The 18,116-nt window shown below is 37.5% G+C and overlaps 1 protein-coding gene across 10 annotated transcripts in view; it reads right to left on the reverse strand.

Moving 5' to 3' along the window:
• ctrip (E3 ubiquitin-protein ligase ctrip) overlaps nt 1-18,116 on the reverse strand; it is a 131,858-nt gene that overhangs the window by 51,076 nt on the left and 62,666 nt on the right. For 7 of the 10 annotated variants that reach the window (XM_083129984.1, XM_083129990.1, XM_083129987.1 and 4 more), the window contains 5 exons: nt 11,485-11,655; nt 10,211-10,423; nt 7,703-8,059; nt 4,350-4,497; nt 1,671-1,947 (listed from right to left, as the gene is read on the reverse strand). In XM_083129984.1, the coding sequence (XP_082986110.1) occupies nt 1,671-1,947; nt 4,350-4,497; nt 7,703-8,059; nt 10,211-10,423; nt 11,485-11,655 (1,166 nt within the window). The remainder of the gene's footprint in view (nt 1-1,670; nt 1,948-4,349; nt 4,498-7,702; nt 8,060-10,210; nt 10,424-11,484; nt 11,656-18,116) is intronic. The other 3 variants (XM_083129992.1, XM_083129991.1, XM_083129988.1) reach the window with 1 other exon arrangement.

The raw sequence follows: 18,116 nt of genomic DNA on the forward strand, positions 1-18,116 counted from the left end.
ACCTGAAGCGAATGGGTCGTTGAGTAACGGTACGCCTAATTTACCCAGGTTGTAGGTAGGTCCAATCTGTCCGGTACTGTGTGGAATGCCAATGCCATTGTAACGCATATCGATAGTTCCATTCGTAACTTGACAGCGTTACAAGTTGGGTTACGTTACAGGTCCCTGTTAATCACTGATATTGGCTGATATAGGCATATAGGTGTACCAGTTTATTAGTGCATTTCGTGATAATTTTACCGCTCCCATATATTTATAAATGGCCTCCTCGTATTTTTATGAATATACAAATGTCTTAAAGTAAATGTCTGAATATATGGTTTCCTTCTTCAAAGGTAAAATCTATTGCCGACACTTAGTTAAAAACATTATTTAAGGAAGTTAATGTATCAGTCAAGTTTTTTTTAAAAAAAAAACATTTGCAATGTTGAATATTGAATCAGTAGAGCATGGATTATAAGTGTCAGTAAATTTTACATCTATATAAGCGAAATTCCATATTGATCTATCCCTAATTTTAACATTACACTGAATACTTGAAATTAATTGGTGGAAAAAACTGCAAAAACAGAAGAGCAACGTCAAAAGATGGAACTAATTCTATAAAATGTTTTAACTGTGTTTACCACACCGCACCATGAACCAACCCCCTCTTTAGGAAATTTCACATCAAAGCTGCAAGCAACATGGCACTTGGGAAGAACCTCAAAAATTAAATGTATCCTTTCACACAAGATTGGCACGACCTGGTGCACATTTATTAACAGGGGCATTTTTTCTACACTATGCAACAAGTCACTTCAGTCTGTTTGCTGCAAATGCATGGTGAATGATTTGTCTCAAGTTTGTGTGGAGGTATCTTATCTCATTTTCCAAACTGATATGAAATTTACTTGAAATAATTTGAATTTTGCAGTATTCTCTTGATAGCGTGGTGGATATTGTATGTACCAATATCAGTTGGCAACCCTGTCGAAATGCAGGCTTTCTATTGTCTGATCCATCATATCATGTTATGATGCTCTGGCATGGGTTGATAGTGAACCTCGTTGCAGTGCCTGCTGAATTGGAACCCCTTCAGATGAATGCGTCCACTGACTGCCACGTTTAGTGTCTGAACAGGTGAATTCCATGATTGCAAGACTTGCAGCTGCCTAAACATTGAAGACTTCTTCACATGTATACCTGCATTCCGACAGGGTTGCCAACAGATATTGGTAGATACAATATGCATCACCCTGTATGAGTGGTCGATGCATTGTGTTCCATCGCCACTGTTTTCTGGCTTTCAAGACCAGGATCTGCTACCACTGCTGTGAAGTAGTTCCTAAAGTGTTCCCACAGGTCAACACAAATTTTTGAGTTTCCACTGAGGATCAAACACAGAAGCACTCACATCAAGGGCAAGAGGGCTAACCATTCAGTTCTGCATCAGAGCTCAAGTTGCATTCAAATTCATGAATGCACTAAATTTTTACTGTTTTATTGAATTAGTCCAGTCTAGAGAGCCAGAACATCAACGCCGCACAATAAAAAATCTCCAAATGCAATCCGAGAAAACCAAACATCCTACTGTTATTTGCAACATACTTTTCTTTGTGACTGTCGCAGCTGAGCTTACAAGAATAAAATTGGTAAATTTTTAACCATAAAATCAGGAGTTAACTTACAACTGTGAAGGGCTTGGAGATCTTTCTTCACTCTCCAGCGTTCGGCGTTCAGGACTGGCTGGTGAAGGTGTTGGTGTTGGAGAGGGAGAGGGGAACAGCATGGTGGAGGATATCCCTGAGATGCTTCCGTTAGGACTTGAAGTCCCTAAGGTTCCGGAACTACTAACAACTGAACTATGACAGGAGGGGCCTGGTTGTGGGCTTTCAACAGACTTCGGAGGGGAGATGCCAAGTGGAGTTTCTGGGTCAGCAAGCTGTTTGATTTGGTGCATCACACCTGAAATACAAAAGATACCATAAGAAAACACAAACTTGTTAAAATGATTGCCACTCAGCTTCATTAACAACAATTACAGTGGAATTATTTCTCTTGTAGTCTATGGTTATTACAAGCATAAAAACAGTTTCTTGTTGTGAAATAAATGTCTGATGAAGAGAGCGTGCGTTCTCCTGCAAGGAAAACTGTGTTTTTATGCTTGTAATAACCGTAGATTACAAGAGAAATAATTTTACAATGCAAGCAATGCGTACATACAAGAAAAATAATTACAGTGGAACCTCGATTTTATGTTTTTCAGGATGACCATGCTAAAAAACTTAAACTGCAGGAAACTGTCATGTTGGGGCCATCAAGGCTGAATGTACAATGCAGGAAAAAGTAAAATCTGGGAACATAAAATCAAAGTTCAATTTTATTTACTACAATTTAAGGGTGTTCGGAAATGAAATGGACAAGTGTTATATAATCCACATTTGTTATATTTTTACCTGCAATACAAAGATGCACATTACCAGTAATCTCCCCCTGACTGAATACACCGCTCCCATTTATCGGGAAGTTTCCTCATGGCTGCAGAGAACCACTTTCTTGGAGTAGAATTGCACCATTCATGGACAGCGGTCTGGAGTTCTTCATTAGATTGAAAGTGTCGACCACGCAATACATCCTTCATTTTGTCGAACAGTGCATAATCCAAGGGGGCTAAATCCAGTGAATACGCAGGGTGTGGGAGCACCGTAAATCCCATTGTTGCCAATGCCTCCTGTGTTTGGCGGCTCGTATGCGGCTTCGCATTGTCATGCTCAAGAATCACCCCGAGATCCCATTTTCCTTGCCACCTCTGCTGAATTCTGCGTCGCAGCTTTCGTAGATTTTCACAGTAGCTATCACTGTTTACAGTTTGGGTAGTGGGAAGCCAGTCCACCAGCAAAATTCCATCTTCATCCCAGAAAACTGTACCCATTTGCCTCTTGGGAGTGAGTGTCGGTTGAGGTTTTTTGGAGCATGGACTTCCAGTGTATTTCCATTCCATGGATTTCCTTTTTTTCTCTGGAGTTTCGACGAGGAACCAAGATTTGTCGCCAGTCACCAGTCTTTCGAAAAAATGTTCTCCGACTTGGTTGTAACAGCCCAACAATTCTCTGCACATGTCCACTCGCTGTTGTTTCTGCTGATCCATCAGATTGCGAGGCAACCACTGAGCACAAATTTTCCTCATGAATGATTGCATGCAGAGTTGCTCGCCCTAAACCAGTTTCACGTTGCAGTTGTTCAATTGTTACACGTCGATCTCGTATAATCAAGTCCACGTAGTTCACCTCTGGCCACGAGAATCACCTTCCATTTCGTAGCTTGTCCACGTATTCACTCACACCCATTCACGTTGAGTCAGCAATTCTCTGGTACTGGTGCTAGCAGACCCATCTTGTAGTGGAATGTCGAACTATGTCTGACTGTTAAGCAAAACAAAGTTCGCTTGACAGACATTATTTGCAACAATGTAGTGTTGCCAGTTCAATTAATTTCCGAACGATCCATATATAATTAGGACTGAATTGATATTGAAATATTAGTAGGGACTTTGATTTTTTGCAAATGTGATAACACTAAAAATATTAACTGCAAAAAAAAAAAAAAATGTTTAGTGTATTCTAACTCTCTAACCTTCTTAAACCCGAAGGTTCATGTCATGGCTGCAGCAACACAGGCCTTCCATCTTTCCCTATCTTGAGCAAGTTCTATATACTCTTTTCCATCCCTACCGATTTCCCTTAGGTCCATCTCAACGTTGTCCCTCCATCTTCATCTTGGCCTTCCTACAGGTCTCTTACCATCAGGTTTCCCAACAAGAATCCTGTAAACTCCTCTTTCCTCTCCACATGGCCTGCCCACCTAAGTCTTCTTGATTTAATTATTCTAATAATATCTGGACATGAATACAAATTATGTAGTTCTAAATTATGTAACCTTCTCCACTCACCTGTCTCCTCATCCCTTTTAGGTCCAAAGATTTTCCTAAGGATCATATTTTCAAATACTCTCAATTTATGTTACTCTTTCAATGTAAGGGACCAAGTTTCACATCCATATAATACTACAGGCAAAATTACTGTTTTGTATACTTTAACTTTTAGTTTCTTAGATATTAAACGAGAAGACAAAAGTTTATGAAGAGAGAAGTAACATGCATTTCCTGAATTAAGACTACTTTTTATTTCCTCTTTATTATATTCAGTGATTAAATTTGAGCAAATACAGGGAAGAGCATATTATGTAAAGGGAATAAATTCTACACTGCTGTGACGGAGGCTGGTAGGTATTGAATTTTGAATGCTGCAAACAATAATTAGACACTGCTCTTCTCCTAAAAAAGTAATACAACACTTTTAACAACTAACCTTCTCTTCTAAAGTGAACTCCAAAAACTTCTGGCAGCTTCTGCATGAGGATGTCTGCCATCTGCAGTGCCCCTACAACAATTCTTAAATCCTGCGAAGCCATCATGCCTGCTATGTGACTTGAAACTACTTGATTCTTCAGCACTTCCTGCAAAAGAGAAAAAAAAAGTTTACTGCAATGAGATATTTAGTAAAATGCTACAGAACGTAATAAAAAAATAATTCCTTACTCTGAAATCCTCTTTCTATGATAGAAAAACCAATTTCATTTCTTCTTTCAAGAAATTATTTTCATGGTGCACTGTCCTTGACACATTTTTTAAAAGAATATTATGCAAGAGCAAGTCAAGTGAAAGCGGGTCAAACTTCCCTGCGGTAGTCATGTTTATCTTTCATGGGTCTGCATACAAAACCTGTGGGACTTTATATTATAGGTCTGTAGTTGGCATACAAGTTTAGATGTGCTTTACTGTGGAATGAAAAGTTGCAGTAGTTTGAACTCAGAAGAATGGTCTGGTGGTGTTGCATAAAAGTGTACAACCCCACAGGGCTGTGGTTAACACTACAGAAGTGAGGCAGTCTTGTACACCCTCCCTACAGCCTGGATCTTTCACCTCTAACTTTCCTGAAGGGTTAGTGTTTTCATCAGATGCTGATGTGCAAGAGACAACACAAATTCTGAATCAGGAACGAAGGGAAGTACACAAGCACGGAATTATCAGGATTATGGAAGTGTGCCTCAATGTGATGTTGAGCTTTATTTGCCTTGATCTGATAGCTTTAAATAAAGATAATACTTACATATTACTTTGGTGCTCTTTCACTGATTGATTTTAAATTTAATGGGCTTTCACACTTGTCACATAATGTGGAGTAAGGCTCTTGCAATGACAATATCAAGAAGAGAGCTCGTGAATGAAAAAGAATAATTTGGTTAAAATTCATGCTGCAGATATTAATTAATTATCAAGACTAAAATTAGTAAATAGATCTAAGGCTGTAAGGACAACACTAAGGATTACCTCGACTGTGAATCCAACAGCAAGTGTTTCGTTCCGCAAAAATGCAGTGAAGAAAGAGGCTGGCATTTGAGTGGATTCTAATAAGGTTTCCCAATAAATCCTTGTTTACACACTTCCATTTGACTTGCCTTCATATTAAGCAATCAATTACAATAGTGACCTAATCATAAGTATGTGAACTTCCACCTTTACAACATTGCACCTACATAATGGACAATCCCATATCAAATGTAAATCATCAAATTTTGATCTAATCACGTATGCTAAAATGAAATGCAGTTTTATTGAAATCATTTAAATTTATCTATTAAGTGCATAAATTAATCCAATAATATTCAATTACCACTATATCTGACATGCTCGTAAACTACAAAAGAAATCATACAGACTGGGGCTAGGCCAATTCCACTTGTGTCCTAGACAAATGCAGATTCATTTACAATTTCTTGATTGTAAACCAAATTTTCACTGTAGGTCTGACAACCTGAGCAGAGTCAGGTATTTACATTACCTACTATTATTCTATACATTAGATTATAATGTGGTGGTGCTGTTGAGTTAAAACCATTACACACTCACAAACGCACACTACATGTAGTGAACAAAAGAAAAAGGGGCCAGAAGGGTACACATACCTACGAACAAGCCAACCCCCCCCCCAACTCATAACCATCAACCTCAGAATCAAAAACCACCACTTTTCCACCCAAAATCTCGATTTCACTATCACCATCCACATCATCAGCCATAATTTACACTTTGAAAGAGTGCTTCCAGGTAGTGATCATCCACCCTCTGCCCAAATACATTATCATTTCTGTCCAAAAATGCTGGGAGAGCTCTTTTACACTCAAGTACCGAAAGTCATGGGATACGAGGCCATGGACCCAAGTTGTCAACAAGGCACTGTGTAAGCTGGTAGCAGCTCCACAATAGTGTGGGGGCATGTTTACATGGCATAGTTTGGGTCCTCTGGTCAAATTGAACCCGTCATTGACTGGGAATCGATGTGTTCAGCTGCTTGGTTATAATTTGCAGCCCTTCATGGACTTCATGCACCCTAACAATGGGATTTTCAAGGATGGCAATGTGCCATGTCACCGGGCCACGATTGTTTGTAATTGGTTTGAGGAGCATTCTGGACAATTTCAACAAATTATTGGGCCACCTAGATCGCCAGACATGAACCCCATGGGATATGGTTGAAAGATCCATTCTTGCACAAGATCCTGCACATGCAACAACCACGTAATTATAGGTGGCTATTGAGACTGCATGGCTGAAGATCTGTTCAGGGGGACTTGCATCAACTGGTAGTGTCCATACCACGTCAAGTTGCTGCACTTCCCTGGGCTAAACGAGGTCCCACACTATATTAGGTATGTATCACATGACTTTTGCCACTTGAGTGTATATCAGCCATGAGTGCAACCACTGCCAGTAAATAATTCTTCCCATTCCAGACATAACCCTTCCTGATCACACTGCATCCTGCCTCCCCACCCAATGCCACAAACTTGCGGCAAAAGTTCGGGCTAAAGGATGATGATGATGTAGTATGTCAACTTTCACTTATGACTTAGCACCCCTGAAGGTCCAACATCACATCCTTCCTTCTACTACTGATGATTCAGCCCACTGCCACAGGAATTTTGAAGATCTCCTGTGTCTAGCAAGTGCTTCCATATTTGTGCATCATGCACAGGGCCATTAAAGGTAATGTAAGGTAAGGTACAGTTTGCCGTGCACATTGACACAAAGGATGGGGGGGGGGGAAGGGAGTGATGTGGAGGTAGGGCCCCACACATTCTTGATCCAGGCCATCTTTTGGAGGTGATATGATTAGCACATTTTCCAGCTGTGCTTACCCCTAGAAACACATTTATTTGAATCTGGATGAACCTCAGATAAACTTTATGCAGACAAAAGGCAGAAAAAAATTTTGACCTTAAATCATCCGCTCTGGAATCAAATCTGGGTCTCTCACATGCCCTACCAACTAGACCAGGGCAACTCCCATGGGACAATTTGTAAGACCTATTTGCTGACTGGAGGTCACAAGTTCAAATTTTATGTAAGGCATGTCTGTTCCATCATCCACTTCAACAGTTCCTTGTTCACATTCTTACAGCCGTGATTACCACGAAAGGTGCAAAATCGATTGAAAACAGCCAAAATGGAGAGAAACTAAGGCCTATTTGTCACTGTATGTAAATGTTCCAATTACTGTATTTCCAACTATCAGCAATATTAAGAAATCTACTACGTACTTCACAAGTTACTTCATTGGCTCAGCCCTGGCATGTATGAATAGAATTATTGTGTACATACAGGTACCTTGAGAAGTTCTGGAGAGGCATAATACACCATACGAAGGAGAGCACGAAGACACTTGCAACGCACAGCAGGACCAGCAGAGCTGCTGTACACTTCATACAACACCGAAAACAACGAACGGATGAAGGAAGCAGCCAGTCCGTTATCTTCCTGTAAGCATGCTACGCGAGCATCTTGGTTTGCGAGCCCAGCCTCTGAGCTTGACGACGACGATGAGGGACTGACTTTACGCTGAACTGGCCTGGTGGTGCCAGTGTCTTCATTGATTTGCTGCATAGAATGGAAATCAATTGTGTACGTTCGTCCCAGGGTTGATAAGCTAATTTCATCTTCTCCTGAATGGTGAGCAGCCTGAAATGGAGAGTAAAATACAATATTACCAGGTTAATACAAGCAAAAGAACACAGTAAATTTAGCAACAACATTCTTAGAACAAGATAATCATGAAAAACTAGCAACAACATTCTTAGAACAAGATAATCATGAAAAACATTACATTAGGGATGGACTGAATGATATTTTTACATACTTATGAAGAACAGATAAGCTTTACCAATACTGATAACTAGAGGCATGCAAATTTCGTTTTTGACGAAAACACAAAATATGAAATAACATGCTGTAATGTTTATTTTTCATGCTCCTGAAAGGTCTGAAGTGCGTTTTTCTACCCAGTTTTGTCACGAAATAATGCGAAATGAACTGCAAAATGTGAAATTGACTCTTAAACACGAAATTTAACGTATATATACCAACACGACACTTTCTGAAGTCTGAAGTATCCTATGATTTATGCAATTCACGGAAAATTGATTAATTCTGCTGTAAATATTTAAGAAGCAAGAATGGATTCCTTTACACAGGTATAAACTTAATACTCTGGTAACTACATAAATGTGCTATTAGAAGGGATAAGTTTATTTTGTGTAATAAGTGCAGTTTTTAAATCAAATTTAAGATTATATTCACAATTTTAAAACCAAAATGTCATTTTATATAGTACTTTTGATGTGATTATTCACCGCTATAACACCAAAATTTTATTTTATTTACCGCTTTTGAACCCGAAATTGACTCTGTTTTTGTACCAAAATTTTGCTTTTTTATTTACCAAAAATATGTGCCTCTACTGATAACCTATCCAGTACAAAATCAAAAATGTTGCTTGACGTACATGAAAGGTTCATTAATTTTCTAAATATGTCACAAGGTCACTGTGTATTTAGACATTTACTTTTAAAACTCATACAGTGTGTCTGGCTTAAAAGTATAATAAAAGAAAAATTAATAACTTAAGTTTATTAAGATATTCCCATACAGTTTTCTTCTATCTACAGAGTAACTCAAGTTTTTTTTTTTTTTCCCACACCTAACATATCTTGATATGGGCACCATTAGTAGCACGACAGATGTCCAAACTATATTCAAGCTCCGCACATGTGTTGCACAGCATTACTGGTGTCACATTCCGGATTGCAGCACAAATGTGACGTCTTAGATCAGGAAGGCCACGAACCTGTGTTTGGTGCAATTGAGACTTTACAAAACCCCCACAGAAAAAAAATCAAGTGGAGTAATATCTGTAGTAGTCTCCCGTGTACCAAACACGAGTTCGTATTCTTCCTGATCTAAGACATCACATCCGGAATGTGATGCCAGGAATGCTGTACAACACATGCGCGGAGCTTGAATATAGTTTGGACATCTGTTGTGCTACTAATGGTGCACATATTGAGATGTGTAAGGTCCCATTAATTTTACTGAGGACACAAAATGAGTCAGAAGGATGGATTATTATTTATTTATCCAAACTTCTGGCTCCTTCCTTCTTTCCCAAGTGCATTTGTGCCCAGTCAGTGTGTTTAGGTACATGATCAAGATTTACTATGTAGAAATTTATTTTAAGAGCAATGACATGGTATTCCGGATCTTGGTTTGAATCAAGCCTACATTCTTTGATTAATTTCTACATAATACATCTTCTGTATGTGCCTAAACACAAGGTAACTAAAACCTTAGTGCATGAAGATTTTAAATTTTGCTTAATTATGTTAAAAATAGCTGCTGAGAACAGAAAGTTCAACATCTAGCTCTGCAGTACCTCAAGTATTATCTTTCATAATTTACTGGCACCTTTTACTTATTAAATCTACTTCCTTATCTCACATTAAGAAATAAAATTACATGAATCAAGTTACACACATGGCACTAGACAAGATATTGAATTTTTCTCCCCAATCTTTTCAACTCAACGTGTGCATTTTTTTAATACTCCACTGGCTGTGTGGCTGAGCACGTTACGTGGACTTTCTATCTTGTTACCCAGCCTGGACCTTCATCAATTTCATTTTATAATCACTCATCCTCATCATTGCAATTAGCCAAAAGTGGCAGAAATACATTGTAAAAGAAAATTAGAAATACAAATCATGTTATACTGCATGTTCAAGCATAATCATTTTCGAAGATAATGTAATAATGTTACACAAACACCATAATTACCTCTATTATTCTTGAGTCAATTGTACTATACGGGTGCCATAGCCCTCGATCATCACGCCATTGCCACTGAACAGCATCATGATGATTGCTTGGAGATCTTTCTAACAATACATCTACACTGAAAATGCCATCACTTGGAAGTCTTGGCATTAATTCTCCTATAAGACAAGTGATTTCATATAATTCCTGAGGACTTCGAGATACAAGCTCCACCTGAAACACAAAGAAAGAAAATAAATGGTAATACATTTCACAAACAAGAAAATTGACATGTAATTAGTGATAATCTTCTGAGCAAATTGAGATTCTCAATAGTTAACTGCCAAATGCACAAATATAATAATAATAATGAAAATAACACGTTCCCAGCATGCGAATTATCAACAGGATATAAAAATGTCTATGTATTATAAACATCTGAGAGTTCACTCTTGTAGAACAGTACAGAACTGCAATGCATTTAAGTCAAGTCAAAATTATAAAAATATCTCCTCTGTGATTAATATTTCCAACACAAGAATGTCTGAATCAGCTTGGAACACACAAGAATTTTAATAAACACCCTAAAACATCTCATAAAACTTGTCTACTCTTGTAATATTACCAATTACAAAAAATTTGTACTATTTATTTTGGTATGTCAACATCAGAGTTATAAATCATAAAATTTACTAGTTGAAAACTACAAAATTTGAATAAATTCAATATTCAAAGAATTTATTCAAGTGCTTTAGTGTTCAAAAAGTAAATTTTACGAGTCGAAAACTATCTGATGGTCAGGTGAACATGTACCAGTAAATTCACATCAGTACAACTCTATTAACAATAATACAACATTCTTTTATACATAAATACACAACATTTTCCCAATCCAGTCGAAATGTCCACTGATGTTTGCCATCTCCAGATGAAGTCATGAAATTTGTGGAACTGGAGACATAAGTGTTTCCAAATGCTGTGAAAATCTCAAATTCTGCACAGTATTTCTGATTGAAGTTATTGTTTTTGCATTTCCAGGAAGAAAACTGCCATTTCCACTACTAGTGATGCAGAAAGAAATATTGAGATTTTCACATTTTTTAACAGACAACCATTTATAGTATCCCAATATTTTGGGATCCTGAAAATTTGGAATTCATTTTCCAAAGGTGGGATCTGGATGGGACCCCCTTCCCCTCCATTACAGACATTTTGAGATCCTGCATGCCCCTGTACATCTTGTATACATGTGAATTGCACATTTCTCTTGATGCAAGGAATGAAAGTGTACAAACCTCATCCTGACTAGATTCCCCTGATCCTGTGAGAAGATAGCAAAGGGTTTCTGCAATGTTTTGCCTCAGAAGTGTCAGAGCCAGATCAGGACAATTGCCGCACATCACCGACAGCATCCGCAGAACGGTTATGAACGTTCCTGTACTGATCACTGGTGGTGAGACGACCAACTACAAGGAAACAACAAGGCAAATCATTTTTCAATTCAACATATTTACCAGACAACAGATGTATTATGTATAAATATCACTACTCACATGCAACAATAAATGACTTCTATGAAATTACAGTTAGGAATCTGACTGGCTAATAATGACATGATAATCACATCAGCTTATCTTATAATTAACACATTGGGGTCTCACGACGGGCATAGCCCGCAGTGCACTTAAAGTCAATGTGGACGAACAACGGGCATAGCCCGTCCTGCGGTATGCAATCGTTTTGCCGATTGGTAGGTAGGTTATATTCGTAATAATTAATTGTTGATAATATAAACAGTGTTGCAAACTCCAGTATTTTATGAATGAAGTGAGAAGAGGTAATTATTCATCTTGCCTCTTGCTTGATTCTCCTACATGCACTAATGTATTTTTAGTTTTCCATTTATTATTTTGTATAGTGTATGTCAAATGAAAATTTATTTTATTTATTTAGTTTATTTATTTATTTGTTTAATTTTTACAGATGACGCAGAACCTACTGATGCATCGTCTGGTCCTGTCCTGCAGCCACTTTTTTATACAAAAGATAATTACTTGTAATTTGTAATTATTTTTTGTTATGTGCACATAAGAAGTATTCTTATGCAAGATTCAAAAGATGTATTGATAGAATATGTACAGGGTGGCTACAAACAAGCAGAAATGAAATTCCCTGACTTTTCCAGGTTTTCCAGGACAAAAATTTGCACTTTTCCCTGACAATTACAAACTAAACTAAATCGATGTTTTTGCAAATGGAAATAATAAACTCATACAGATCCAGGTATGGATTTGTTAAGTACCAATATTATCTTCTATGAAATTGACTTAATTTCTCTATTCTCTATGATTTGAATTCAAACTGCAAAATAGTGAATTTGGAAAATTATTACAATTCACAAGCTAGGGAAGGATTACGGAATTTCGTCATACGCAGTAACTTTAAAATAAAATACTTGATTATTTTTAAAGTTACGACTAAATGAAATTAGAGTGATTGATTTAAGAAATACAATTTATAATTTATCAGTCTCCTTATACATTCTCGGTACTATATGTTGATATTTCCACTGAGGTTTGGAACCCTCTGCTTGCAAGAACCATGAGTGCGGACTCATTTTTCAATGCATAAAGCAACTTCTCTTTTCTCTGTAAAGCAAACAACTTAACTCTTGCATGTAAGTGAAACAATTGAATCGAATAAAATAAAGTGTCATATTTCCTTACATTATCAATGAGATTTCTGCTTCAGTACAGTATATCCAAGTTAAGTACTGTGAAACTGACTACATGCAGTTATACCATTAATGCTGACGAAAAGGGTATGTAGGTATTAGAAATTTAACGCAAGCAATTTATAGAATTTCATTGTATAGGTACCTGACTTAGCTAACCACACATTAAAACAGGAACACACTAATAATAAAAGCTTCTGAAAGTTCATATACGAGGGGCATCCTGAAAAAAGGTCCAATGACCCCTATACGCAGCACTAGTGGTCGGAGAGCGACACACACACATGCAGGCAGGAAGAAGTGGCATGTAGCTCTAATCTGGTACAGTTGCAATGCAGCCGTTTTAGGAAAGTTCTAGGTTAAAGATTGCACCTGTCATACAGTCTCCCACCGAGCCTAGCCTACAATGTACACTCAGAATTTGGCACAGAGCCACCAGCAATTGTGTGAGGTGTGCAGACAGGACGTCGTGTATGGTCAGACGATGGTGCAGACAATTCACGGAAGGCCAATCGAATGTGCACAACCCCATACAGCTGAGTACACACGGGCCCTTTGCATCACTTCAGGTGAGAGATCTTGGACCATTCCCTGTACAGCCCTGGCCTTGAATGTACCGACTTTCATCTCTTTGTTTAACTAAAGAGGTTTCTGGCAGGGTAAGGATTTGACAGCTACACTGAGGTAGAGATAGTTCTAGTCTTTGCTGTCCGACACATATACCATGGGCATACAAAATTTAGTGGCATGCTACTACAAATCCCAGAATAACGGTGGTGATTATGCTGAAAATTAGGTTAAGATTCACTGTTACTAATGCAATAAATTACAACTGATATTCATGTTTTATTTATACCTAATCGGTAGGGACCTTGATATTTTGTTATTTTTTAAAAAAATTGGTGTATTTTCTTATTTTTTATTTTTTACTATACGGTGTTATTTCTCTCAAAATTCACATTTTCATTTTAGCGCATTTTCTGGCAAACATCTGAAATTATTCCTTCATGGTATTTTTAAACTACTGTTTCAAATTGTAAGTCACATGGCTTACGCCTCTTCGTGCGAGTTTGAGATCTTGAAAGTTCTTTTGGGAAAGTTATTTTCGATACACCTTTTTTTTAAATTTTAAGGTAAGGATTTTAGATAATGGAATTTCCCCCGTATATACTGAAGGGTGGATAATGACCATAAGTGGCGATGTACCCAAAAAATTAAAATCAATCAATCTCACGTGACAGATACCGATATATTATGGCACCAAAAATTGGCATTATCATTTTTTTGACTTGTCAGTATTAAATTTCCCAAAATTCGCGTTTTGGTTTTAGAACATTTATCTGCCAAATATACCGAAACTTAATACTCCATTGTGTTTTAAACGATTATTTAAAATTGTAGATCACATGGTCTATGTATTTTCGTGACAGTTTGATATGTTGGAACAGATTTTTGAGGAAGTAAAAGTAAAGTGCTCCCCTGCACTTTTCCATGAAGGTGTATAAGGGTGTGGAGTGGGCCCCACACTTTCTTGATCATGGCTAAAGGTGGGGGTGATGTGATCAGCACCATGCTCCTGGCTACCTTTATCCCTCAAAGTTTCCTCAAGGTACCAGCTTCATATGATGCTGGGTGGGTGCCGAAGCAGTTTGAATAGGTGGAAAACATCCCGGTTCTCCCCCGCAGGAGATCGACATTGACATTGACAACATATCTCGTGCGACAACTATGAGGATATGGATCCCGTGTGACAGTAGATACGCACTCGATCTCCTGTTAGAACCCTGCCACTTTTCTCTGTGATGCAAATGGTTTTGATAGAAGTTGAAAAAATCGTGGGAAATACATGATTTAATGTGGCTGTCGGAATTATTCCATGTAAGTATAACTCAATAGTTTACTCTTGAGTAAAATGTTGGAAAACTTGCATGTTCTATGTACACAAACATGGCCTAGAAAAGACAAGAATGTTGGATTTCATGGAATTTTTTGTTTCTTTAAAAAAAATCAATAAAAACGCCAACAATTCACGTTTTATGCCAAATTCGCATTATTTTGATATTTAGAAAGGGCGAAAAATGTGTCCAGACATCACTGCTCATTCCTAAACATAACTTCGCAGCAATTACCATTTTTCATGGTTTTGGCGTTTGCGAAAAATCAATCGGAAATTACTTTCTGGCCACCCCTCGTATAAATCAGTAGATGGAAAGTGAAAATTTAGCAGGGCTGGCAGAAAAAAGTCATTTCTTGAAGAAAGTGATTTGCTTTCATGATTGAATGATTCGAGTAAATATCATATTAAAATATTTACGTATTTATTACTAGTATTTTATTTCATAATATTGGACATTAACCTTACTCAGTGAGAGATTAATGACCATCTCTCACGAGTTTAAACAGACAGGGCAGAGAATGGTGTTAATTTCATTGCAATACTAGTGTTGCAGTAAATTTGAGGTTGGGAGCATGCACTTGCCAATTTTTATAACGTTCACCAATGCAGGTTTATGTTTCACTTTTTCGTGATAGTATTCAATATATATCCAGTTTTGTTGGATTCTTCTTGATATCTAAGAATAGTGCAATGTCATACATGCATACATCAGGATGATGTAAGAAAACCTTTGTAAGCATTGCTACATTAAATAAGGTGAAGCAAGCCAGAAAAGTAATACAATTCCAGCAGCATATTTGCAGTCTAAAGCTCTTCTTGTTTATGCATACGATTTTTGTTGGATGTTGCAGTCCGAAGACATCGAACAAAAATCATAAGAGTCCCATGCATGCAATTTCTGTCACATGTTGTAGTGAGATACTTTGTCGGGTGGCGATATTCGACAAAAATCGTATGTATCAATGGAACCTATTTGTTTCCATGTTCCTTCAGTTTGCCCAACAAAATGCTTACTACGACGTCCGACAACTATTGGACGGCGCCACCCGCTCCCATCCCCTCCATCTGTTGACAGTTCGGTCTCCTTACTACTCTCCCATATGGACAAGAAAAAATGATAATTCAATGCATTTTCCACGTAATATTTAGAGGCTTAACCTTTACTCCCCCGATGTTATTATATGGTATCATCAGAGTAAGGTCGTTCTGGCCCGATGAAACCATATGGTATCATGGTGCAGATTACGAAATGAATGTGCTTTTTGGACCCTCAAACTCTTCTGTTTGAGTTGAAACTCTGACACAGCTCTGGAGCAAGCCTGGGTAAATTCATATTGATGACCAACCTCCCCCCGCTCCGCAACATATCCATGACACATTTCCGAAGTGTCTCACATTTTGGCTCATTATTCAACTTGTATGGCACCCAGGAACATGAAACAAGTTTCAATCTCTTTGGAATATTCCATTATTTGAAGAGAATACTAAGGTTTGCGCCTTCTTCCGAAAATAGCGAGAGAAGAGGGGGGCAAACTAAAGTTTTTTAAAATTGAAATTCGATGGTCACGCCCCCAAACCCCGCTTCCTCGGTTCGGCGATTTTAATTGTACACGGTTACATGCTATGATGTTTTAGCTGCAAAACAAAACTTATCCGAAGTAAATTGCTCCCATAGTGCCAGAGTTATAACAATTTTCCTCCAAAAATGCTAATTACCTATTTTTCGTAAAAAAAAAAAAAAAAAAAAAAAAAAAAAAAAAAAAAAAAAAAAAAAAAAATCACATTTTGGCTTATTATTCAACTTGTATGACACCCAAGAACATGAAACATGTTTCATTCTCTTCAGAAATCTCCATTCTTTAAAAATAATACTAAAGTTCACGCCTTCTTCCCAAATAGCGGGAGAAGAGGGGGCAAACTCCAGATGTTTATGGTTTTTTCATTGAAATTCGGGGGTCGCGACCCCAACCCCCCCCCCCCCTTCCTCGTTTGGCGTTCTGAATTGTATACGGTTGCATAGTACGATGTTTTAGCTGAAAAACCAAATTTATCCGAAGTAGATTGCTCCCATAGTGCCCGAGTTATAACAATTTTCCTCCAAAAATGCTAATTACCTATTTTTCGTAAAAAAAAATAATCATCACATTTTGGCTTATTATTCAACTTGTATGACACCCAAGAACATGAAACATGTTTCATTCTCTTCAGAAATGTCCATTCTTTGAAAATAATACTAAAGTTAACGCCTTCTTCCCAAATAGCGGGAGAAGAGGGGCAACCTCCAGATTTTTATGGTTTTTTCATTGAAATTCGGGGGTCGCGCCCCCCAAACCCCCTTCCTCGGTACGGCGTTCTGAATTGTACACGGTTGCATGCTATGATGTTTTAGCTGCAAAACAAAACTTATCATAAGTAGATTGCTCCCATAGTGTCAGAGTTATAACAATTTTCCTCCAAAAATGCAAATTATCTATTTTTCGTTAAAAAAAATCACATTTTGGCTTATTATTCAACTTGTATGGAAACCAAGAACATGAAACATGTTTCATTCTCTTGAGAAATGTCCATTCTTTGAAAAGAATACTAAAGTTTGTGCCTTCTCCCCAAAATAACGGGAGAAGAGGGCGCAAACTTCAGATTTTTGTTTTTCCCATTGAAATTCGGGGGACGTGCCCCCCCAAGCCCCCTTCCTCGGTCCGGTGTTCTAAATTGTACAAGATTGCATGCGATGATGTTCTAGCTGCAAAACAAAAGTTATCCGAAGTAGATTGCTCCCATAGTGCCCGAGTTATAACAATTTTCGTCAAAAGAGTGTTCGAAGTCAATGAAGACGATATTCCCTGACATTTCCCTGACTTTTTTTGACACCTCAAATTCCCTGACTTTTCCCGGTTTTCCAGGTTTTCCAGGTCTGTCGCCACCCTGATGTAGTTAATTATTGAAATTTCCAGATTACGAACTTAAAATATCTCTATATTAACATTTGTTACAATGTTGTACTTTTTTCTTCTTCACAAAACATTGCTGAAAAAAATAATAAAAAATGTCTGAAAAAGAAAAGAAAATTTAACAAATTTTTGTTCATTGAAAAGAGGAAGTTTTGTAGTTTTAAGAAATATGTGGTAAATAAAAACAAATTAAAAATATTTTGTTTTATGATTTTTTTAAAAACAACCTAAAACCGCAGACCAGAGGTAACAATGCTGTATTATGAGGCCAGACCCGAATGTGTTAATATGGTAAAATTTTGCATATAACTTTACTGAATTAATATCTCAATAAATGACCTGCAGCTT

Source organism: Lepisma saccharinum, chromosome 10 (genome assembly GCF_977018435.1).
Source record: "Lepisma saccharinum chromosome 10, izLepSacc3.1, whole genome shotgun sequence".
Lineage (NCBI taxonomy): Eukaryota > Metazoa > Arthropoda > Insecta > Zygentoma > Lepismatidae > Lepisma > Lepisma saccharinum.